We start from the raw sequence: 26,659 nt of genomic DNA on the forward strand, positions 1-26,659 counted from the left end.
CGATGCTGCCAGTGTGACGTATAATCTAGTGGACGGGACGCTCCTTCAACAACAACAGCTAGTCAGACACCTCGGTAGCTTTCTAGCAAACATAGCTATAACATTCACGCTCTTTACACCTTTTTGGTGTATATTAGTCGATGTGTTTTAAACTCACTTCTGTCGTATGTACTTGTTGGCCCATTTAATTATATATTTACGTTGTTTGTCAGCTAGCTGGTTTGCTAAGTTAGCTTTGAACTAGGCTAGTCGCTAATGCTAGCTAGCTAACATCCCCGACCATGAGTTCACTAAGTTACTCACCTCCTGATAAAGAAAAGGTGGTCTGCTGGACGGAGAAAGAAGGTCTCGTCAAAGAGGAGGAGGAAGAGACGGATGTTACAATACAAAAACAAGTAGAGGGTGAGACTGTTACTGTGAAGGAAGAGAAATACGTTACAGTGAAAGAAGAGGCAGATGCGTTGAGAGTGAAAGAGGAGGAAGATGTTACAGTAAAAGAAGAGGAGGAAGAGAAAGAGGAGGATGCAGTTTTTGGAGTGAAAGAGGAGGAGGGGGAGATTACTGTCACATTGGATGAAGAGGAGGAGGTTGGAGATCTGTTTAACACCAGTAAGTACCGTCTCTGCAGTCGTTGAACCAATATGCAGTAAAGAGGTTCTACACTTTAATGTTGTTTTGTAGGAATGGCTGAAGCTACACTGTAACGTGTAGAACATCAAGAGTGGACCATCAACAAAACATTAACAATAATCAAATGCATCCAATGACAATACCTGAAATACTGTAGTCCTCAATATCTCCAATTCGAAAAGCCCAATATGTAGTCTTAAAGGGGCAATCAGCAGTTGTTACATCCATTTTGGGACTTATACATTAATCATATGTACCCATCTGTTTCTTTAAGAATTCACTTATAAATGCCTCATGAGCTTAGTTCAACTATCGTACCCCATCAGAACCCAAAATATAAGCTTGTTTTTACTCCAATGTTTGTCAGTAAATATAAATGAACGCTGTATATCCTCAAAACATGGTTAAAACTATAATGTTGGTATCATGGATGGTTGCATTTCTCCAGCCCCATCCCTCAGCTTTTTACTGAAACGGGCAGGGAGTACGCTTTGTTATTGTTTCTACTGCTGATTGCTGCCCACGTTACTCCTCAAGGTCCAAGGACTGTATGTTATTTTAAGAGGTAGACTGGCTCTGGCAGGTAAAATGGTCAAATAATCCACCTAAATGTGAATCGATTCTCATTTGCGATACGTTTCCAGAAACCTACATCGCTGTACTTTCATATCACATCAACATAAGTTAACACAATACTTGCATATCACATGAAAATAATTTCACACAATACTTTCATATCACATCAAAATAGGTAACCAGAGGGGCCTCCCGGGTGGCGCAGTGGTCTAGAGCACTGCATCGCAGTGCTAACTGCGCCACCAGAGTCTCTGGGTTCGCCCCCAGGCTCTGTCGCAGCCGGCCGCGACCAGGAGGTCCGTGGGGCGACGCACAATTGGGCTAGCGTCGTCCGGGTAAGGGAGGGTTTGGCCGGTAGGGATTTCCTTGTCTCATCGCGCTCCAGCGACTCCTGTGGCGGGCTGGGCGCAGTGCGTGCTAACCAAGGGGGCCAGGTGCACAGTGTTTCCTCCGACACATTGGTGCGGCTGGCTTCCGGGTTGGAGGCGCGCTGTGTTAAAGAAGCAGTGCGGCTTGGTTGGGTTGTGCTTCGGAGGACGCATGACTTTCGACCTTCGTCTCTCCCGAGCCCGTACGGGAGTTGTAGCGATGAGACAAGATAGTAATTACTAGCGATTGGATACCACGAAAATTGGGGAGAAAAGGGGATACAATTAAAAAAAAAAAAAAAAAAAAAATAGGTAACCAGTCGCGATGCCCCAAAAGGTAAACCAAATTAGTTTCTCGTCATTTCTCCTTCCTTCGGGCTTCTTTTTCTTCTTTGGACTTTATATGGCAGCCAACTTTAAGGTGCATTACCACCATCAACTGGACTGGAGTGTGGACCTCAGTTCATATTTTAATCACCCACGTGGGTATATACCAAGACAGTCATGAAGAGGGCACAACGAAACCTTTTCCCCCTCCGGAGACTGAAAAGATTTGGCATGGGGCCCCAGATCCTCAAAAGGTAATACAGCTGCACCATCGAGAGCATCCTGACCGGTTACATCACCGCCTGGTATGGCAACTGCTCGGGATTTGACAGTGAAGGCACTACAGAGGGTAGTGCGAAAGGCCCAGTACATCACTGTGGCCAAGCTTCCTGCCATCCAGGATCTATATAATAGGCGGTGTCAGAGGAAAGCCCACAAAATTGTCAGAGACTCCAGTCACCCAAGTCATAGACTGTTTTCTCTGCTACCGCACGGCAAGCGGTACCGGAGCACCAAGTCTAGGACCAAAAGCCTCCTCAACAGCTTCAACCCCCAAGCCATAAGACTGCTGAACAATTCATAAAATCGCCACCGGACAATTTACATTGCCCCCCCCCCCCCCCCCCTTTTGTGCACTGCTGATACTTGCTGGTTGTTTTACCTATGCATAGTCACTACGCCCCCACCTTCATGTACAGATTACCTCAGCTAGCCTGTAACCCCGCACACTGACTCGGTACCGGTGCCCCCTGTATATAGCCTCCACACTGACTCGGTACCGGTGCCCCCTGTATATAGCCTCGTTATTGTTATTCTCATTGTGTTACTTTTTATTATTACTTTTTATTTTAGTATACATATTAAACGTTTTCTTCTTCTTGAACTGCACTGTTGGTTAAGGGCTTGTAGTAAAGCATTTCACAGTAAAGTCTAAGTTGGTGTCTTGACGGATTTGTAACAAATGGTTAAAACACTATACATATATTTTTAAATGTTGCTGACAGATTCATTGCTGATTCCTACCTGTAGCTCACTATGAAGTGTCTAGTGATACAGGTTAAGGGCCCTGTTGGAGATTGGTGGTTGGTGGTGGAGTCGAGGGAACAAGCAGGGTTGGACACGGCCATGTTATTATCCCACACACAGTCTCTGTGTTTCATATGAACCCCATTCCTGGGAATTAGATTTGATTACAAATCGCCCCTGTCTGTTACCACAGAAGGGTTCCGTCTGTCCCATCTGTCCCGCTTTGTCACCAGTACCTTGACTGGTTGATAGGGGAACCTCCATGCTTATTATAGAAACAGTAATTAGGGGAAATCTGTTTAGGAAACTGAAATAAAATAACAAACCTGTTTGACTCCAAAACTAAAATAGCCTAAAATAATAACCAGCATGAGTTATGTTCCGTTTGAATAATTTATATCTTAACTTTGGACAAAAATAGAATTGGGTTTTAAAAATATTTTACGTGGGTTTTAAATCTTCTGAACCTGGTGGCTGGTAAATGCTGCAATGTGATGGCAATGTTTCAAATAGACCTAGCTTGTGTATCACTATCACTTGCTATCACCAGAAATACTTTAAGAAATTAGGATATCAGAAACTCCTTTCAATTTGTATTAACAGCTTAAAGAAAATAACATTGCCATTAATTACCCTATGTGAACAAGAAGCACAATGTATGGCCAACATCCAGTGAAATTGCAGAGCGCCAAATTCAAAAACAGAAATACTCATTGTAAAAATTAATAAACACACAGTGTTGTACATTGGTTTAAAGATTAACTTCTTGTTAATCCAACCACGGTGTTAGATTTCAAAAAGGCTTTAACGGCGAAAGCATACCATGCGATTATCTGAGAACAGCGCCCAGCAGACAAATCATTACAAACAGTAACCAGCCAAGTAGAGGAGTTACACAAGTCAGAAATAGTGATAAAATTAATCACTTACCTTTGATGATTTTCATATGGTTGCACTCACAAGACTCGCATTTACTCAATAAATGTTTGTTTTGTTTGATAAAGTCTATGTTTATATCCAAAAACCTCAGTTTTGTTTGCGCGTTTTGTTCAGTAACCCACAGGCTCAAACGTAGTCACAACAGGGAGCAGACGAAAAATGTAAATAGTATCCATAAAGTTCGTAGAAACATGTCAAATAATGTTTATAATCAATCCTCAGGTTGTTTTTAGTCATAATAATCAATAATATTTCAACCGGAGAATAACGTTGTCAATATAAAAGGTAAACAAGAAAGGCACGCTCTCGGTCGCGCGCATGAAAAAGCTCGGACACTGAATGGTCCACTCATACAGAGTGGTCTTACTCCTTAATTTTTCAGAATAAAAGCCTGAAAGCATTTCTAAAGACTGTTGACGTCTAGTGGAAGCCACAGGAAGTGCAATTTGAGTCCTAAGTCAATGGATACTGTAATGGCATTCAATAGAAAACTAGAAACATCAAAAAATCCCACTTCCTGGATGGATTTTTCTCAAATGAGTTCTACTCACAGACATTATTTTAACAGTTTTGGAAACTTTAGAGTGTTTTCTATCCAAATCTACCAATTATATGCATATCTTAGCTTCTGGGCCTGAGTAGCAGGCAGTTTACTTTGGGCACGCTTTTCATCCGGAAGTGAAAATAGTGCCCCCTACCCTAGTGAAGTTAAACCCTTATTCTAAACTTGATTAAATTCTTACCCCCCTTTCAGTTAGCTAATTTATTTGGCACACCTGCATTTGCGGAGTTTCTCCCATTCTTCTCTGCAGATCCTCTCAAGCTCTGTCAAGTTGGATGGGGAACATCACTGCACAGCTATTTTCAGGTCTCTCCAGAGATGTTAGGTCGGGCTCAAGTCCGGGCTCTGGCTATGTCACTCAAGGACATTCAGAGACTTCTACCGAAGCCACTCCTGCGTTGTCTTGGCTGTGTGCTGAAGGTCGTTGTCCTGTTGGACGGTGAACCTTTGTCCCAGTCTGAGGTCCTGAGGGCTCTGGAGCAGGTCTTTCATCAAGGATCTCTCTGCACTTTGCTCCGTTAATATTTCCCTCGATCCTGACTAGTCTCCCAGTCCCTGCTGCTGAAAAACATCCCCACAGCATGATGCTGCCATCACTATGCTTCACCATAGGGATGGTGCCAGGTCTCCTCCAGACGTGACTCTTGGCATTCAGTCCAAAGAGTTCCATCTTGGTTTCATCAGACCAGAGAATCTTGTTTCTCATGGTCAAAGAGTCCTTTAGGTGCCTTTTGTCAAACTCCAAGCAGGCTGTCATGTGCCTTTTACTGAGGAGTGGTTTCCGTCTGGCCACTCTACCATAAAGATCTGATTGGTGGAGTGCTGCAGAGATGGTTGTCCTTCTGGACAGTTCTCCCATCTCCACAGAGGAACTCTGGAGCTCTGTCAGAGTGGCCATCGGGTTCTTGGCCAAGGCCCTTCTCCCTCAATCGCTCAGTTTGGCCAGGTGGTCAGCTCTAGGAAGAGTATTCCAGTGTGAACAGACAACAACACAGAGTTACACATGGGGTAAACAATAAACAAGTCAATAACACAGTAGGAAAAAAAACAAAATTAGTCTATATACATTGTGTGCAAAAGGCATGAGGTAGGCAATAAATAGGCCATAGGAGCGAATAATTACAATTTAGCAGATTAACACTGGAGTAATAAATCATCAGATGATCATGAGCAAGTAGAGATACTGTTGTGCAAAAGAGCAGAAAAGTAAATAGATAAGAACAGTAAGGGGATGAGGTAGGTAAATTGGGTGGGCTGTTTACAGATGGACTATTTTCAGCTGCAGCGATCGGTTAGCTGCTCAGATAGCTGATGTTTAAAGTTGGTGAGGGAAATAAAAGTCTCCAACTTCAGCGATTTTTGCAATTCGTTCCAGTCACAGGCAGCAGAGAACTGGAAGGAAAGGCGGCCAAATGAGGTGTTGGCTTTTGGTATGATCAGTGAGATATACCTGCTGGAGCGTGTGCTACGGGTGGGTGTTGTTATCGTGACCAGTGAACTGAGATAAGGTGGAGCTTTACCTAGCATGGACTTATAGATGACCTGGAGCCAGTGTGTCTGGCGACGAATATGTAGCAAGGGCCAGCTGACTAGAGCATACAGGTCGCAGTGGTGGGTGGTATAATGTGTTTTTTGTAACAAAACGGATGGCACTATGATAAACTGCATGTCGTTTGCTGAGTAGAGTATTGGAAGCTATTTTGTAGATGACATCGCCGAAGTCGAGGATCGGTAGGATAGTCAGTTTTACTAGGGTGAGTTTGGGAGCGTGAGTGAAGGAGGCTTTGTTGCGAAATAGAAAGCTGATTCTTTATTTGATTTTGGATTGGAGATGTTTAATATGAGTCTGGAAGGAGAGTTTACAGTCTAGCCAGACACTTAGGTATTTATAGATGTCCACATATTCTAGGTCGGAACCATCCAGGGTGGTGATGCTAGTCGGGCGGGCGAATGCAGGCAGCGAACGGTTGAAAAGCATGCATTTGGTTTCACTAGCGTTTAAGAGCAGTTGGAGGCCACGGAAGGAGTGTTGTATGGCATTGAAGCTCATTTGGAGGTTAGATAGCACAGTGTCCAAGGAAGGGCCAGAAGTATACAGAATGGTGTCGTCTGCGTAGAGGTGGATCAGGGAATCGCCCGTAGCAAGAGCAACATCATTGATATATACAGAGAAAAGAGTCGGCCCGAGAATTGAACCCTGTGGTACCCCCATAGAGACTGCCAGAGGACCGGACAACATGCCCTCCGATTTGACACACTGAACTCTGTCTGCAAAATAGTTGGTGAACCAGGCAAGGCATTCATCAGAAAAACCGAGGCTACTGAGTCTGCCGATAAGAATATGGTGATTGACAGAGTCGAAAGCCTTGGCCAGGTCGATGAAGACGGCTGCACAGTACTGTCTTTCATCGATGGCGGTTATGATATCGTTTAGTACCTTGAGCATGGCTGAGGTGCACCCGTGACCGGCTCGGAAACTGGATTGCACAGCGGAGAAGGTACGGTGGGATTCGAGCTGGTCAGTGATCTGTTTATTAACTTAGCTTTCGAAGACCTTAGATAGGCAGGGCAGGATGGATGTAGGTCTGTAACAGTTTGTGTCCAGGGTGTCTCTCCCTCTGAAGAGGGAGATGACCGCGGCAGCTTTCCAATCCTTGGGGATCTCAGACGATATGAATGACAGGTTGAACAGGCTGGTAATAGGGGTTGTGACAATGGCGGTGGATAGTTTCAGAACCAGAGGGTCTAGATTGTCAAGCCCAGCTGATTTGTATGGGTCCAGGTTTTGCATCTCTTTCAGGACATCTGCTATCTGGATTTGGGTAAAGGAGAAGCTGGGAACGCTTGGGCGAGTAGCTGCGGGGGGGGGGCAGAGCTGTTGGCCGAGGTTGGAGTAGCCAGGTGGAAGGCATGGCCAGCCGTTGAGAAATGCTTGTTGAAGTTTTCGATTATCATGGATTCATCGGTGGTGACCGTGTTACCTAGCCTCAGTGCAGTGGGCAGCTGGGAGGATGTGCTCTTGTTCTCCATGGACTTTACAGTGTCCCAGAACTTTTTGGAGTTAGAGCTACAGGATGTAAATTTCAGTTTGAAAAAGCTAGCCTTTGCTTTCCTGACTGACTGCGTGTATTGGTTCCTGACTTCCCTGAACAGTTGCATATCGCGGGGACTATTCGATGCTATTGCAGTCCGCCACAGGATGTTTTTGTGCTGGTCGAGGGCAGTCAGGTCTGGAGTGAACCAAGGGCTATATCTGTTCTTAGTTTTGTGTTTTTTGAAAGGGGCATGCTCATCTAAGATGGTGAGGAAGTTACTTTTAAAGAATGAAGAGGCATCCTCAACTGACGGAATGAGGTCAATATCCTTCCAGGATACCCGGGCCAGGTCAATTAGAAAGGCCTGCTCGCAGAATTGTTTTAGGGAGAGTTTGACAGTGATGAGGGGTGGTCGTTTGACCGTGGACCCGTAGTGGATACAGGCAATGAGGCGGTGATCGCTGAGATCTTGATTGAAGACAGCAGAGGTGTATTTGGAGGGCAAGTTGGTCAGGATAATGTCTATGAGGGTGCCCATGTTTACAGATTTAGGGTTGTACCTGGTGGGTTCCTTGATGATTTGTGTGAGATTGAGGGCATCTAGCTTAGATTGTAGGACTGCCGGGGTGTTAAGCATATCCCAGTTTAGGTCACCTAGCAGAACAAACTCTGAAGCTAGATGGCGGGCGATCAATTCACAAATGGTGTCCAGGGCACAGCTGGTGTCGTGGAAAATCAATTCAAATATAACTTACAAGAACTTGTGAACTCAAACATAATTTTTAATACAATTGTATTGCAATCTGGAATGTCCGCGGAACACCCAATTCTCAGAAGTCCAGTCCTTTATATTTATACCCACATATCGTTATGTCCATCCCTTATGAAGTCATTCACCACCATCTGCTTTCAATTAGTTTATAATGGTGGCCGGACCCTCTATCCCAGTGTGTCAACCATGCCCCTTCCCTTCACCACTAAATCAATGCACTCTTTGTTCTGTTCTCCCCTATCCTTAGTGTGTCCAATTGCTTTAGGCGCCTATGTGTCTGACATGTATGTACTTAATGGAATGGTCAGACTATATGTCTAGTGTCCAATTGCTTTAGGCGCCTATCTGTCTGACATGTATGTTATTTTACTGTTCAGCTATCTTATGTCTTTATATGTTATCCATGTGTCTAATTTTTCTCCTACACTGGGAGCTGAGGGGGGTCGGTAGCAGGCGGCAACAGTGAGAGACTTATTTCTGGAGAGATTCATTTTTAAAATTAGAAGTTCGAACTGTTTGATGAATGGACCTGGAAAGTATGACATTACTTTGCAGGCTATCTCTGCAGTAGATTGCAACTCCTCCCCCTTTGGCAGTTCTATCTTGACGGAAAATGTTATAGTTGGGTATGGAAATCTCCGAATTTTTGGTGGCCTTCCTAAGCCAGGATTCAGACACGGCAAGGACATCGGGGTTGGCAGAGTGTGCTAAAGCAGTGAGTAAAAGAAACTTAGGGAGGAGGCTTCTGATGTTGACATACATGAAACCAAGGCTTTTTCGATCACAGAAGTCAACAAATGAGGGTGCCTGGGGACATGCAGGGCCTGGGTTTACCTCCACATCACAAGAGGACCAGAGGAGGAGTAGGGTGAGGGTGCGGATAAAGGCTATCAAAACTGGTCGCCGAGAGCGTTGGGGACAAAGAATAAAAGGAGCAGATTTCTGGGAGTGGTAGAATAGATTCAGGGCATACGGGTATGGTGGGGTGCGGGTACAGCGGAGGTAAGCCCAGGAACCGGGTGATGATAAGTGGGATTGTATCTCTGGACATGCTAGTTATAATGGGTGAGGTCACCACATGTGTGGGAGGTGGGACAAAGGAGGTGTCAGAGGTATGAAGAGTGGAACTAGGTGCTCCATTGTAAACTAAAACAATGATAACTAACCTGAACAACAGTATACAAGGCATATTGACATTTGAGAGAGACATACAGCGGGGCATAAAGTAATCGCAGGTATTGATTGGGAGAGCTAGCTAAGACAACAGGTGAGACAACAGCAGCTAATCAGCTAACACAATGACAGCAGGTAAAATGGCGATGACTACGCAGAGAGGTGTCGGATTAACTACACCCAGAGCCTGAGTTCACGGCTGGGGCCGACAGATAAAAAATAAACAGAATGGAGTACCGTGATTAATGGACAGTCCAGCAGGCATCAGCTATGTAGCCAAGAGATCATAGTGTCCAGGGGGCAGCAGTAGATGGAACAGGGAAGCCGCGGAGTAGTCGCCACACGGTGTTTAAAGTTAGTAGCCCGGGGCTAGTGGGAGCGTCTGCTCCGACGGAGGCCGGTTGAAGGCACAGCGGATGGACTATTCTTCGCCAGACCAGTCGTGATGGTGTGGCGGGGCGCCCTGTCGACAGAGGATCCAAGCCAGAAGGCGAAAGAGGTATTTTAGAATTTAGTTTGCTAGCCGGGAGATGTGCCTGGCTCACGGCTAACTGGTGCTAGCTTCGTGGCAGGGGTGTTGGCCACTAGCTAGCTGTGAAGATCAGAAGTAGTGGTCCAGGGATTACGGCAGGAAACAGGAAACCGGCGTTGTAGTGGAGAGACAGTCCAATACTGGTAGATTGGCGAATATTATCCAGGCTAACAACAGGTTATTATCCAGGCTAAAAACAGGGCTGGTATCTGTGCAGAAGGTAAAAGCCGCTAGCATTGGCTAACAATCCCTAAATAGCTTGTAGCTAATTAGCTTGTTAGCTTCTGGTGGTTCTAGAATGTGTTCTAAAATTAAAAATAATAGCGATTCCGTATCACATTGGGTGAGGCAGATTACCGGAAGGAATAATGGAATTAAAATGGAAAAGAGTGAAAATAAAATTTAAATAAAGTGGGGAGAACAAGTATTTGAAACACTGCCGATTTTGCAGGTTTTCCTACTTACAAAGCATGTAGAGGACTGTAATTTTTATCATAGGTACACTTCAACTGTGAGAGACGGAATCTAAAACAAAAATTCAGAAAGTCACATTGTATGATTTTTAAGTAATTTATTAGCATTTTATTGCATGACATAAGTATTTGATACATCAGAAAAGCAGAACTTAATATTTGGTACAGAAACCTTTGTTTGCAATTACAGAGATTAAACGTTTCCTGTAGTTCTTGACCAGGTTTGCACACACTGCGGCAGGGATTTTGGCCCACTCTTCCATACAGACCTTCTCCAGGTCCTTCAGGTTACGGGGCTGTCGCTTGGCAATACGGACTTTCAGCTCCCTCCAAAGATTTTCTATTGGGTTCAGGTCTGGAGACCGGCTAGGCCACTCCAGGACCTTGAGATGCTTCTTACGGTGCCACTCCTTAGTTGCCCTGGCTGTGTGTTTCGGGTCGTTGTCATGCTGGAAGACCCATCCACGACCCATCTTCAATGCTCTTACTGAGGGAAGGAGGTTGTTGGCCAAGATCTCGCGATACATGGCCCCATCCATCCTCCCCTCAATACGGTGCAGTCGTCCTGTCCCCTTTGCGGAAAAGCATCCCCAAAGAATGATGTTTCCACCTCCATGCTTCACGGTTGGGATGGTGTTCTTGGGGTTGTACTCATCCTTCTTCTTCCTCCAAACACGGCGAGTGGAGTTTAGACCAAAAAGCTACATTTTTGTCTCATCAGACCACATGACCTTCTCCCATTCCTCCTCTGGATCATCCAGATGGTCATTGGCAAACTTCAGACGGGCCTGGAGATGCAGTGGCTTGAGCAGGGGGACCTTGCGTGCGCTGCTGGATTTTAATCCATGACGGCGTAGTGTGTTACTAATGGTTTTCTTTGAGACTGTGGTCCCAGCTCACTTCAGGTCATTGACCAGGTCCTGCCGTGTAGTTCTGGGATGATCCCTCACCTTCCTCATGATCATTGATGCCCCACGATGTGAGATCTTGCATGGAGCCCCAGACTAGCGGTCGACCGATTAATCGGGGCCGATTTCAAGTTTTCATAACAATCGGAAATCTGTATTTTTGGGCGCCGATTTGCCGATTTTTATTTTTTTAAACATTTATTTGTATTTTTTATTTGTATTTTTATTTTTATATATATATATTTTTACACCTTTATTTAATCTTTATTTAACTAGGCAAGTCAGTTAAGAACACATTCTTATTTTCAATGACGGCCTAGGAACGAGGCAGAACGACAGATTTTTAACCTTGTCAGCTCGGGGGATCCAATCTTGCAACCTTACAGTTAACTAGTCCAATGCTCTAACACCTGATTACATTGCACTCCACAAGGAGCCTGCCTGTTGGCGAATGCAGTAAGCTAAGGGAAGTTGCTAGCTAGCATTAAACTTATCTTATAAAAAACAATCAATCAATGACTGTCATTGCTCTAATGTGTACTTAACCATCATAAACATCAATGCCTTTCTTAAAATCAATACACAAGTATATATTTTTAAACCTGCATATTTTGCTAATAGAAATCTAGGTTAGCAGGCAATATTAACCAGGTGAAATTGTGTCATTTCTCTTGCGTTCATTGCATGCAGAGTATATGGGTCAGGGTATATGCAACGGTCTGGGCCGCCTGGCTCTTTGCGAACTAATTTGCCAGAATTTTACGTAATTATGACAACATTGAAGGTTGTGCAATGTAACAGGAATATTTAGACTCGTGGATGCCACCCGTTAGATAAAATACGGAACAGAATAAACGTTTTGTTTTCGAGGTGATAGTTTCCGGATTAGTCAAAGGTATATGGTTTAGAGAGAAATAGTCGACGCGTTATAATTCCTGTAATAACTTGCGGCTGAATTTGAAAGGGGTTCATTTGTTATTTTACCGTTCATGTCTTCCATAGAGAATGTCTTGTTCTACTTCAAATAAGGTCTGTGTTTCGTGCAGGCTTAAACCGCCTCGACGTTTTGATACCCGTGTAAATCTCACTAGGATAAGGTAACGTTTGTCAACATATTTTCATAAATCCACTCTACAATTTCTTCGCTTATATTTAGCCAATATTGATCAGAGTTACCTTGTCCTATGGATATCTACACAGTTATAAAATTGGCACGGTGATGTAAGCCTACACGAAACACAGACCTTATTTTAAGTGAATCTAAAAATATCCTATGCAATAAATGAAGGAACCGCTTTTCAGATTTTGCTAGGTGTCATTTGAATTATGACTCGCACTTTGGTTGTCAATTCTTACCATGCCCATTATTAAAATAAGATTTCCTGCATATAGAAATTAAGGTTTTTGTTTTCAGCATTCATCACAGGTAACTTAAACTCTATTTTTATTCAAACAGTTGAGAGTATTTGTCTCCTAAGCAGACTCTTCAGTATGAATCTTCAAAAATGAATCTTTCCAGAAATAAGTCTCTCACTGTTGTCGCCTGTTACAGACCCCCCTCAGCTCCCAGCTGTGCCCTGGACACCATATGTGAATTGATTGCCCCTCCATCTATCTTCAGAGTCCGTTCTATTAGGTGACCTAAACTGGGATATGCTTAACACCCCGGCCGTCTTACAATCCAAGGTAGATGCCCTCAATCTCACACAAATTATCAAGGAACCCACCAGGTACAACCCTAAATTCGTAAACATGGGCATCCTCATAGATATTGTCCTGACCAACTTGCCCTCCAAATACACCTCTGCTGTTTTCAATCAGGATCTCAGCGATCATTGCCTGCATCCGTTATGGGTCTGCGGTCAAACGACCACCCCTCATCACTGTCAAACTCTCCCTCAAACACAGCCAGCAGGCCTTTAAAAAAAATATATATATATATACACTGCTCAAAAAAATAAAGGGAACACTTAAACAACGCAATGTAACTCAAAGTCAATCACACTTCTGTGAAATCAAACTGACCACTTAGGAAGCAACACTGATTGACGATAAATTTCACATGCTGTTGTGCAAATGGAATAGACAAAAGGTGGAAATTATAGGCAATTAGTAAGACACCCCCAAAAAAGGAATGGTTCTGCAGGTGGTGACCACACACCACTTCTCAGTTCCTATGCTTCCTGGCTGATGTTTTGGTCACTTTTGAATGCTGGTGGTGCTTTCACTCTAGTGGTAGCATGAGACGGAGTCTACAAACCACACAAGTGGCTCAGGTAGTGCAGCTCATCCAGGATGGCACATCAATGCGAGCTGTGGCAAAAAGGTTTGCTGTGTCTGTCAGCGTAGTGTCCAGAGCATGGAGGCGCTACCAGGAGACAGGCCAGTACATCAGGAGACGTGGAGGAGGCCGTAGGAGGGCAACAACCCAGCAGCAGGACCGCTACCTCCGGTCAAACGGCGAGTGGAGTTGACAAACGTTACCTTATCCTAGTGAGATTTACACGGGTATCAAACGTCGAGGCGGTTTAAGCCTGCACGAAACACAGACCTGCACGAAACACAGAACCCCTTTCAAATTCAGCCGCAAGTTATTACAGGAATTATAACGCGTCGACTAGGTAGCGGTCCTGCTGCTGGGTTGTTGCCCTCCTACGGCCTCCTCCACGTCTCCTGATGTACTGGCCTGTCTCCTGGTAGCGCCTCCATGCTCTGGACACTACGCTGACAGACACAGCAAACCTTTTTGCCACAGCTCGCATTGATGTGCCATCCTGGATGAACTGCACTACCTGAGCCACTTGTGTGGTTTGTAGACTCCGTCTCCGTCTCCAACCCGGAAGACAGCCGCACCAATGTGTCGGAGGAAACACTGTGTACCTGGCCCCCTTGGTTAGCGCGCACTGCGCCCGGCCCGCCACAGGAGTCGCTGGAGCGCGATGAGACAAGGATATCCCTACCGGCCAAACCCTCCCTAACCCGGACGACGCTATGCCAATTGTGCGTCGCCCCAGGGACCTCCCGGTCGCGGCCGGCTGCGACAGAGCCTGGGCGCGAACTCAGAGACTCTGGTGGCGCAGCTAGCACTGCGATGCAGTGCCCTAGACCACTGCGCCACCCGGGAGGCCAAGCAGGTCTTTCTAATCGACCTGGCCCGGGTATCTTGGAAGGATTTTGACCTCATCCCGTCAGTAGAGGATGCCTGGTTGTTCTTTAAAAGTAATTTCCTCACCACCTTAAATAATCATGCCCCTTTCAAAAAATGTGTAACTAAGAACAGATATTGCCCTTGGTTCACTCCAGACCTGACTGCCCTTGACCAGCACAAAAACATCCTGTGGCGTACTGCACTAGCATCGAATAGTCCCAGCGATATGCAACTTTTCAGAGAAGTCAGGAACCAATACACACAGTCAGTTAAGAAAGCAAAGGCTAGCTTTTTCAAACAGAAATTTGCATTCTGTAGCTCTAACTCTAAAAAAGTTTTGGGACACTGTAAAGTCCATGGAGAATAAGAGCACCTCATCCCAGCTGCCCACTGCACTGAGGCTAGGAAACACTGTCACCACCGATAACTCCATGATAATCGAGAATTTCAATAAGCATTTCTCTACTGCTGGCCATGCTTTCCTCCTGGCTACCCCAACCCCTGCCAACAGCTCCGCACCCCCCGCAGCTACTTGCCAAAGCCTCCCCAGCTTCTCCTTCACCCAGTGTCCCACTAAAATTGAGAATTTCAATATGCATTTTTCTACGGCTGGCCATGCTTTCCACCTGGCTACCCCTACCCCGGTCAACTGCCCGGCACCCTCAACAGCAACCCGCCAAAGCCTCACCATTTCTCCTTTGCCCAAATCCAGATAGCTGATGTTCTAAAAGAGCTGCAACATCTGGACCCCTATAAATCAGCCGGGCTAAACAATCTGGACCCTCTCTTTCTAAAGTTATCTGCCGAAATTGTTGCAACCCTTATTACTAGTCTGTTCAACCTCTCTTTCGTATCGTCTGAGATTCCCAAAGATTGGAAAGATGCCGCGGTCATCCCCCTCTTCAAAGGGGGAGACACTCTAGAACCAAACTGCTACAGACCTATATCTATTCTACCCTGCCTTTCTAAGGTCTTCGAACGCCAAGTTAACAAACAGATTACCGACCATTTCGAATCCCACCGTACCTTCTCTGCTATGCAATCTGGTTTCAGAGCTGGTCATGGGTGCACCTCAGCCACGCTCAAGGTACTAACCGATATCATAACCGCCATCGATAAAAGACAGTACTGTGCAGTCATCTTCATCGACCTGGCCAAGGCTTTCGACTCTGTCAATCATCGTATTCTAATCGGCAGACTCAACAGCCTTGGTTTCTCAAAAGACTGACTCGCCTGGTTCACCAACTAACAAACCTCCAAACGAGCTTCAATGCCATACAACACTCATTCTGTGGCCTCCAACTGCTCTTAAAAGCAAGTAAAACTAAATGCATGCTCTTCAACCGATCGCTACCCGCCCACCCGACTAGCATCACTACTCTGGACGGTTGTGACTTGGAATATGTGGACAACTACAAATACCTAGGTGTCTGGTGCGACTGTAAACTCTCCTTCCAGACTCACAGCAAGCATCTCCAATCCTAAATTTAATCTAGAATTGGCTTCCTATTTCGCAACAAAGCCTCCTTCACTCATGCTGCCAAACACCCTCGTAAAACGGATCGGTGATGTCATTTACAAAATAGCCTCCAACACTCTACTCAGCAAACTGGATGCAGTCTATCACAGTGCCATCCATTTTGTCACTAAAGCCCCATATACCACCCACCACTGCGACCTGTATGCTCTTGTTGGCTGGCCCTCGCTAAATATTCGTCGCCAAATCAATTGGCTCCAGGTCATCTATAAGTCTTTGCTAGGTAAAGCTCCACCTTATCTCAGCTCACTGGTCACCATAGCAACACCCACCCGTAGCACGCGCTCCAGCACGTATATCTCACAGTTCATCCCCAAAGCCAACACCTCCTTTGGCCACCTTTCCTTCCAGTTCTCTACTGCCAATGACTAGAACGAATTGCAAAAATTGCTGAAGTTGGAGACTTATATCTCCCTCACTAACTTTAAGCATCAGCTATCTGAGCAGCTTACCGATCGCTGCAGCTGTACACAGCCCATCTGTAAATAGCTCATCCAACTGCCTACCTCATCCCCATGTTTTTATTTACTTTTTTGCTCTTTTGCACACCAGTATTTCTAGTTGCACATCATCATCTGCACATCTATCACTCCAGTGTTAATTTGCTAAATTGTAATTACTTCGCTACTATGGCCTATTTATTGCCTTACCTCCGTACTCCATTTGCACACACTGTATATAGATTTTTCTCTTGTGTTATTGACTCTACATTTGTTTTTTCCCACGTGTAACTCTGTGTTGCTTTTCTCGCACTGCTTTGCTTTATCTTGGCCAGGTCGCAGTTGTAAATGAGAACTTGTTCTCAACTGGCCTACCTGGTTAAATAAAGCTGAAATAAAAAAATTCTAATAATAATAATCGTAACTTTATTGACAACACCCAAATGGATACTGTCATTAACGTGGTTCTTCAATAATTACACATCATTCTTAATACTGTAGCTGTTTAGTTAGTCACATGTTCAACTATCATCAGCTGATCCAGGAAATCATTTTCTGAATGACAGTCAAATGACAAACATCACGACTTGCAACAACAACCAAAGTGCTTCTTCATTCATTACTCTGGTAAAGACAGTTATGCCGTGCTCCACGTTGGATCCAACATCCCTAACAAATTGATGTTTATAATGTGTTATTGTCTGCTTGATTTACAGTAGGGTCTCATTAGTCTGTTTGGACACGGAGATACTTAGCTCATAATGTGTACAGAACTGTTCCTTGATGGATAGGCTATTGTACAACACACAGAGCTATTTTCCTTTATTTGTTGTTTGGTGAAGTTATGGGTCCTACAGTAGGTCTATGTTATTGGTATGTGTCCTACAGTAGGTCTATGTTGTTGTTAGGTGAAGTTATGGGTCCTACAGTAGGTCTGTTATTGGTATGTGTCCTACAGTAGGTCTGTTATTGGTATGTGTCCTACAGTAGGTCTGTTATTGGTATGTGTCCTACAGTAGGTCTATGTTGTTGTTAGGTGAAGTTATGGGTCCTACAGTAGGTCTATGTTATTGGTATGTGTCCTACAGTAGGTCTATGTTGTTGTTAGGTGAAGTTATGGGTCCTACAGTAGGTCTATGTTGTTATGGGTCCTAGAGTACACTATGCAACAACAACCAAAGTGCGTCTTTGTTCATTACAGGCATATTTGTTGTTAAGTGAAGTTATGGGCCAATTTTGCAAACAGTGTACAAACCCTCATTGTCAGGTTGGTGAAAAAGCCAAAGAGCATTTTCCTGGTTGAAGTGGTTTTTTAAATACAAAGCGGTTGATTTGCGATGATGACACAAACATTATATTAAGCAGGACATTCAAGGGAGCGTTACAATTATAATCCAAAGTAGTGTGAAATGTACTCATAAGCAACCTGGAAATGGAGGTTACTCCCCTGAGTTTTCCCCCATTCACATTCAGAATACATTGTGAAAAACTAAAATCTTTGCTCACCATTTTTGCTCCTGGCAGATATACTACATCCATAACTAGTGGTTTCCTCATTAGCAGATATACTACATCCATAACTAGTGGTTTCCTCATTACCAGATACACTACATCCATAACTAGTGGTTTCCTCATTACCAGATATACTACATCCATAACTAGTGGTTTCCTCATTACCAGATATACTACATCCATAACTAGTTATTTCCTCATTAGCAGATATACTACATCCATAACTACTGTTTTCCTCATTAGCAGATATACTACATCCATAACTAGTGGTTTCCTCATTATCAGATATACTACATCCATAACTAGTGGTTTCCTCATTACCAGATATACTACATCCATAACTAGTGGTTTCCTCATTACCAGATATACTTCATCCATAACTAGTGGTTTCCTCATTACCAGATATACTACATCCATAACTAGTGGTTTCCTCATTACCAGATATACTACATCCATAACTACTGTTTTCCTCATTAGCAGATATACTACATCCATAACTAGTGGTTTCCTCATTATCAGATATACTACATCCATAACTAGTGGTTTCCTCATTACCAGATATACTACATCCATAACTAATGGTTTCCTCATTACCAGATATACTTCATCCATAACTAGTGGTTTCCTCATTACCAGATATACTACATCCATAACTAGTGGTTTCCTCATTACCAGATATACTACATCCATAACTATCGGTTTCCTCATTAGCAGAAAGGAGTTTCTACAATCAAATTGTATGTGCTTTGCCCTCGTGCCGCAATTTTATTAAACACAGAAAGGGGCCTATATTGGAGACCAAAAGTCGTCTGGCACACTGCTTGGAGTTTCAAAACATTAATAACTTATTTCTAGCCTACAATCATCGATGTTACTACTAATGTGAAAACAATACAAAATATGATTATTGTTGTTCATTTTAAGACATTTGTCAAATAACTTTAACATTCATTACAGACGTCAATTGTTGTACAACATCATGGCTACGCTTTTGGCATCACCTTTTACAATGGATTTCCGCTGTTGTGGGCCTTTAATCATCTGTCTGACTTTGTTGTTCACACAGGAGAGATACTACACTATAGTGGATCCTCTGGGGTGCCTCAACTACCTCATGATGCTGATGAGGCAGAGAAGAGTCTCTGCAGATCAGAACACCTCAATAAACACCTGCAGAGATCCACAGGGAAGAGAACTCACAGCAGCTCTGGGAAGAGATTCACCTCATCAGGTATTAAAATTCATCAGAGAACACACACAGGAGATAAACCTTTTAGCTGTGTTCAATGTGGGAAGAGTTTTGGTCGATCTTGCCATCTGACTCAACACCAGAGAATACACACAGGAGAGAAATCTTATAGCTGTGATCAATGTGGGAAGAGTTTTCGTCAATCTGGAGAGCTGACAGTGCACCAGAGAATCCACACAGGAGAGAAACCTTATAGCTGTGATCAATGTGGCAAGAGCTTTTCTACATCTGGCTCTCTGACTCTGCACCAGAGAACACACACAGGAGAGAAACCTTATAGTTGTGGTCAATGTGGGAAGAGTTTTTCTACATCTGGCTCTCTGACTCTGCACCAGAGAACACATACAGGAGAGAAACCTTATAGCTGTGATCAATGTGGGAAGAGTTTTCGTCAATCTGGAGAGCTGACAGTGCACCAGAGAATCCACACAGGAGAGAAACCTTATAGCTGTGATCAATGTGGGAAGAGTTTTAGTCAATCTGGAGAGCTGACTCAACACCAGAGAATACACACAGGAGAGAAACCTTACAGCTGTGATCAATGTGGGAAGAGTTTTGGTCATTCTGGCCATCTGACTCAACACCAGAGAACACACACAGGAGAGAAATCTTACATCTGTGATCAATGTGGGAAGAGTTTTGGTCGATCTGGAGAGCTGACAGTGCACCAGAGAACACACACAGGAGAGAAACCTTATAGCTGTGGTCAATGTGGGAAGAGATGTACTACATCTGGCACTCTGACTCTACACCAGAGAACACACACAGGAGAAAAACCTTATAGCTGTGGTCAATGTGGGAAGAGTTTTGGTCGATCTGGCTCTCTGACTCTCCACAAGAGAACACACACAGGAGAGAAGTCTTATAGCTGTGATCAATGTGACAAGAGATACTTTGATAAAAGATCTCTGATCAAACATCAGAAAATACATGATGGAGTTGTTTCATGATATCAATGAATAAATGTCACAATGTAGAATGTTTTAACATTGTAGTAGGAGTATTTTGAATAATGTCACAATGTAGAACCCTAAACGTTTTTCCCCTTATCTATTGATTTCAACATGATATGGATATTAGCCTCAGGGGGGAAATCCAGGCTCTGAATTGGAAGAGTACTATTTATATGATTTAACAAAAAATGACTAACACAAAAATAGCTGTGTTACACTTACCATGTTGGTGACCCACTTGAATCAAAATGCAAAACTTCAAAATGTAGCTAGCTGTTTTCTACAAATTGTCCTCTAACAAGTGATGTACACATTATTCCCAGATTACGTGTTTTTTTTGAGCTGTTAGTTTAAACAGGACGTGCAACCTCATCTCCCTCCTCTTGGCACAATTGATTTCAAGATGATATTGATGAGTGATGACATGTTCTTTATTTATTTTTTTGTTTCACCTTTATTTAACCAGGTAGGCTAGTTGAGAACAAGTTCTCATTTGCAACTGCGACCTGGCCAAGATAAAGCAAAGCAGTGTGACACAGACAACAACACAAAGTTACACATGGAGTAAAAAATAAACAAGCCAATAACACAATGAACAAGTCAATGACACAATAGAAAAAAGAAAGTCTATATACAGTGTGTGCAAAAGGCATGAGGAAAGTTGGCAATAAATAGGCCATAGGAGCGAATAATTACAATTTAGCAGATTAACACTGGAGTGATAAATGAGCAGATGATGATGTGCAAGTAGAGATACTGGGGTGCAAAAGAGCAGAAAAGTAAATAAAATCTGTATGGGGATGAGGTAGGTTGATTGGGTGGGCTATTTACAGATGGACTATGTACAGCTGCAGCGATCGGTTAGCTGCTCAGATAGCTGATGTTTAAAGTTGGTGAGGGAATAAAAGTCTCCAACTTCAGCGATTTTTGCAATTCGTTCCAGTCACTGGCAGCAGAGAACTGGAAGGAAAGGCGGCCAAATGAGGTGTTGGCTTTGGGGATGATCAGTGAGATTATACCTGCTGGAACGTGTGCTACGGGTGGGTGTTGTTATCGTGACCAGTGAACTGAGATAAGGCGGAGCTTTACCTTAGCATAGACTTATAGATGACCTGGAGCCAGTGGGTCTGGCGACGAATATGTAGCGAGGGCCAGCCGACTAGAGCATACAAGTCGCAGTGGTGGGTGGTATAAGGTGATTTGGTAACAAAACGGATGGCACTGTGATAGACTGCATTCAGTTTGCTGAGTCGAGTGTTGGAAGCTATTTTGTAGATGACATCGCCGAAGTCGAGGATCGGTAGGATAGTCAGTTTTACTAGGGTAAGTTTGGTGGCGTGAGTGAAGGAGGCTTTGTTGGGAAATAGAAAGCCGATTCTAGATTTGATTTTGGATTGGAGATGTTTAATATGAGTCTGGAAGGAGAGTTTACAGTCTAGCCAGACACCTAGGTATTTATAGTTGTCCACATATTCTAAGTCGGAACCGTCCAGGGTGGTGTGGTATGGCTTTGAAGCTCGTTTGGAGGTTAGTTAGCACAGTGTCCAAGGTAGGGCCAGAAGTATACAGAATGGTGTCGTCTGCGTGGATCAGGGAATCGCCCGCAGCAAGAGCGACATCATTGATATATACAGAGAAAAGAGTGTTGTGTTCCTTTGTTTATCAACCCCTAAATTTAAATGCATCACTCCAAAATGTAGCTGACTGTCTTCCTCTAACCAGCGAGGTAAAATATATCTCCCATTTCCATGTATTTTTTAGTTGTGTTCGTTTCAACAGCACGAACAACCTGATTTCCCCCCTAATTGATATCAGTGATTTATTGCTATTTGTCAAAACAACAGCGTTTCTGGTGCTTGCGCAGTTAATAAGGTGCTTGTTTAAAAAAAATACAAGTAATATGATTATTGTGGCAGATGTTCGTGTATATAGTACATTTTACGTTTAGGTTTTCAATTTATCACAAACTTTCTGCATTTGGACTATTGATTTGGACACGTTTAAACTGTGACATTGGGGATATCCCACCTAGCAAAATGTCGTTGAAAATAAGACTATGACCAACGTACAATATAAGTTTGGTTTTAGTTGAAAGTTGAAAAGAAAACTATTTAATTTTTGTTTAATTTCAACGTACTTGCAGCTTATACACATGGACGCAGTATAATAAATCGGTCTATAATCAATTTTATTAATAATCCTAATAAATTGAGTCATAAATATAAAATATATTTGTGGTCCTAAGGGGAAGGTGTTACAGACTTTGGTTTTGAGGATGGACTTTAGCTCGTTAGCACGTCTAGCTCGTTAGCACATACAGCTCGTTAGCACATAGGACGCACTGATTGGTGTCACCTCGCTAGTCAGTATGTGTTACACCTGTGCTGGCTTGTCCATCTCGTTAGTGGGAAGGTGTTTCACCTGAGCTGGTCCAGGTTCTATTTAAGAGTGTCTGGCCCAGTGCTCCAGTTGTCTTGATAGATGTGGAGATTCAACACCTTTAGTTGCTCCACCTTTTTGGTTTGCTTCCTGTCTATAAATTTGGTGTGGGTTTTTCTGTTGTTTGTCTCTTCTTGGCAGATTTAGTGGGTCTTATGGTGGGTGTCTTTTAGGTCCCAGTTGTTGTAACTAGTCAACTTTCAGTGGACACCCCCATAGTGTCTTTCAGAGCCCCTCCTAAAAAACAAACTTATATTTTGGGTTGGATATTGCATCCAATTAATATTTTAATCAATGGAATTTCCTTAGAATGTTCATTAGTCTCTCAGTTGTTAGTCTTCTGTTTGATGTGTACTAAATATTTCTGTTTATTTTTTATTATTTTTTCTCCTGTGAAGCCATTCTGTTGAATCCATGTCTGAAATGTGCTGTATAAATAAAGCTTGATTTAATTTCAACAAATTAACCCAATGACTGACCAATCAACAGACTCTTGGTCCGTCTTAGTATGAAAAACAGTATCCATTTTCCAGCCTGCTGAAGGCGTGGTGGAGTGGTAAACACCACCCCCGGCTCTACCAAGAGCTTGAGGTGGTCTCCCACAGCTCTGCTTATGTCATGTTTGTGGCCTTGCCGTTCCATTTCTTGACTGCCCCTGCAACACAGAAAGAAACACATTTAGTCATATTATATAAAACATTCAAAGTAATGGATATGGAGCATCTATGGCCTCAGTTACACCTGGCACCTAAATATGACTTCTCATCTGATCACTCCAAGCTGCATTCGGTTCAGATCTACCAGGATGGGCCTTGACATAGTCTGGATGCAGTCAGGCCACTGAATATGCATCAGCAATGTAAAGAGATGGGGTGAATGTTTGGGGAAAAGTACATTCTACACAAATTATCTTCATAATAGCAAAGAACAAATGTGTGTCTGAGGGGAAATCAACTTTCATACAGCAAAAAGGGGTGAGAAATTACACCCATATCAGTGGACAATTTGCACTAATGTAAATTAACATAGATGATGGAACATATTCCCTTTTGCTGACGTGATGAACCACTAAGAGGATATAAATATTTACCATCTAAACCATGTGTGACCTCTCACCTCTCTGGCTGTAGAAGTGTTCTTCCTAACCAGTCCCTCAACAGCTCTGACTGAGCTCCACCTTCACTGGGTCTTCAGAGGAGAGGAAGGCTGAGGAGGGATGGAAGGATGAATGGATCAGTCAGTCAAAAAAGTGTAGAGCTGCTGTCTATGCTGTTTGACAAAATTACTATTTTAGTAGTTCATTAAAGTAAATAAGGCTTTATGACTGCTGAATACCAACGATCAATCACTTAGATCATGTATTTTCAGGTAGAGATACATCCTTGGGATGTCCCTAGCCCATTGAAGTTGACATTTTAAAATGGTTAAGGTAGGGTTTAGGGTAGGAATGTCCCAAGGATCCCGGATAGCATTGACCATTGTGCATTCTTCTGTCTGTTTTACATAGCAGGTCATGGGTTCTGACTTCTGAACTTGAAAATATGAAATATCCTAAGTTTGCCGATTGAGTGTAAGTAAACTTCTGACCCACTGGGAATGTGATGAAAGAAATAAAAGCTGAAATAAATCATTCTCTCTACTATTATTCTGACTTTTCACATTCTTAAAATAAAGTGGTGATCCTAACTGTCTTAAGACAGAGAATTTTTACTACGATTAAATGTCAAGAATTGTGAAAAACTGAGTTTGAATGTATTTGTCTAAGATGTATGTAAACTTCTGACTTCAACTGTACAAATGAGGTGAGTAATGCCAGATATATAAACACTATTAAAGTGACTAGTGTTCCATTCCTTAAAGTGGCCAACAATTTGGTGGCCTTGAGATTGAAAAACAGCTTCTGTCTCTCGGTTCCAGCTTTGATGCACCTGTACTGACCTCGCCTTCTGGATGATAGCGGGCTGAACAGGCAGTGGCTCAGGTAATAACAAAGAACAAATGTGTGTACCTGAGGGGAAATATGAATATCAACTATCAATCACTTAGATCATGTATTTCCAGGTAGAGATACATCCTTGGGACGTCCCTAGCCTATTGAAGTTGACCTTTAAAAGGGTTCAGGGTAGGGATGTCCCAAGGATCCCGGATAGGATTGACCATTGTGCATTCTTCTGTCTCTTTTACATAGCAGGTGATGGGTTCTGACTTCTGAACTTGAAAATATTAAATATCCTTATGTGAAATTGAATGAAACAATAATGTATGTTGATGCTAATATGATGTACAATATTCCATGATGCTTCTATATGATAACAATAGCGTAATATATTTAATATGTACAATATTGTATTTTTTAAACAGTTTCAATAATTCATTTGAACAAACTTAATAACTATGATACATCCCTCACTATTGTCATTGGTTACACTAATTGCACTGTTTGTCTACATAACCTGGTTCAAGTATTCATGACATCACCCTGAGGAAGGCACAGTGATGCCGAAACGTTGGTAAATACCCATTAAATTGCTGGGAGTTTATACATGGAGTGTGCGGCTTTCTTTATTTTGATAGTTTATAGTTTATTCGCAGTTAGTCAGCACCTCTACACACACAATTTTTCTGGGTGTGCGCCAGCTCATGTTTTTTAAGGCTAGGTAACAACACGTCCGCCACGCTGATCCTCAACACAGGGGCCCTTCAGGGGTGCGTGCTCAGCCCCCTCCTGTACTCCCTGTTTACTCATGACTGCACGGCCAGGCATAACTCCAACACCATCATTAAGTTTGCCGATGCCACAACAGTGGTAGGCCTGATCACCGACAACGAGGAGACAGACTATATGGAGGAGGTCTGGCTGTGTGGTGCCAGGAAAACAACCTCTCCCTCAACGTGATCAAGACAAAGGAGATGGTTGTGGACTACAGGAAAAGAAGACCGAGCACACCCCCATTCTCATCGACGGGACTGTAGTGGAGCAGGTTGAGAGCTTCAAGTTCCTTGGTGTCCACATCACTAACAAACTATCATGGTCCAAGCACACCAAGACAGTCATGAAGAGGGCACGACAAAACCTATTCCCCCTCAGGAGACTGAAAAGATTTAGCATGGGTCCTCAGATCCTCAAAAGGTTCTACAGCTGCACCATCGAGAGCATCCTGACTGGTTGCATACCTGCCTGGTATGGCAACTGATCTGCCTCCGACCACAAGGCACTACAGAGGGTAGTGCGTACAGTCCAGTACATAACTTGGGCCAAGCTTCCTGCCATCTAAGACCTCTATACCAGGCGGTGTCAGAGGAAGCCCGTCCCCCACTCTCTGTTATCATGTATGCATAGCCACTTTAATAACTCTACCTACATGTACATATTACCTCAATTACCTCGACTAACCGGTGCCCCCGCACATTGACTCTGTACCAGTACCCCTGTATATAGTCTCCACATTGACTCTGTACCGGTACCCCCTGTATATAGTCTCCACATTGATTCTGCAGCAGCTGACTGCCCAGTTCAACGTCAGTTCACCATCTCACCTCATACTGTATTGGAGCAGCAGCAGCTGACTGCCCGGTTCAACGTCAGTTCACCGTCTCACCTCATACTGTATTGGAGCAGTAGCAGCTGACTGCCCAGTTCACCGTCTCACCTCATACTGTATTGGAGCAGCAGCAGCTGACGATGGTGACAAGTTTGAATGCGACAACAAGTTAAAAAGGTTAAGTTGGGTTGATGTTTGGCTCTGAATATGTCTCGAAACAATTTATATAATAATATAACATACTAATGATGAATAACATAGACAATTATGGTTTTCTGTGAATATCTTCCATAACCTTACTATAGTTAATTACCGTAAATATTAGAAAGCCGGGTTTGACCGTCGGCGTTGTATGAGCTACAGTACAGTACCGTTATCTAGCTAGCTAACGTTATGTCCTAACTAGGCACAACTAGGTTTGGATTATTTCCTCAACTGTATTCTTTCCCATATATTGTATATCGTTTCCATAAAGCCAACATGGCTTTACACTCATTAATGTAGGTTTCCAATCTAGA

The 26,659-nt window shown here is 43.3% G+C and overlaps 1 protein-coding gene across 1 annotated transcript; it reads left to right on the plus strand.

Moving 5' to 3' along the window:
- LOC129838996 (zinc finger protein 436-like) lies at nucleotides 1–24,244 on the plus strand. The gene is made up of 2 exons (XM_055906262.1): nucleotides 1–609; nucleotides 19,025–24,244. The coding sequence occupies exons 1-2, from the start codon at nucleotides 282–284 to the stop codon at nucleotides 20,155–20,157; spliced, it is 1,461 nt and encodes a 486-aa protein (XP_055762237.1). The 5' UTR covers nucleotides 1–281; the 3' UTR covers nucleotides 20,158–24,244.
- Nucleotides 24,245–26,659: the final 2,415 nt, after the last annotated feature.

The sequence above is a fragment of the Salvelinus fontinalis genome, chromosome 40, assembly GCF_029448725.1.
Source record: "Salvelinus fontinalis isolate EN_2023a chromosome 40, ASM2944872v1, whole genome shotgun sequence".
In the NCBI taxonomy this organism is placed as follows: Eukaryota; Metazoa; Chordata; class Actinopteri; order Salmoniformes; family Salmonidae; genus Salvelinus; species Salvelinus fontinalis.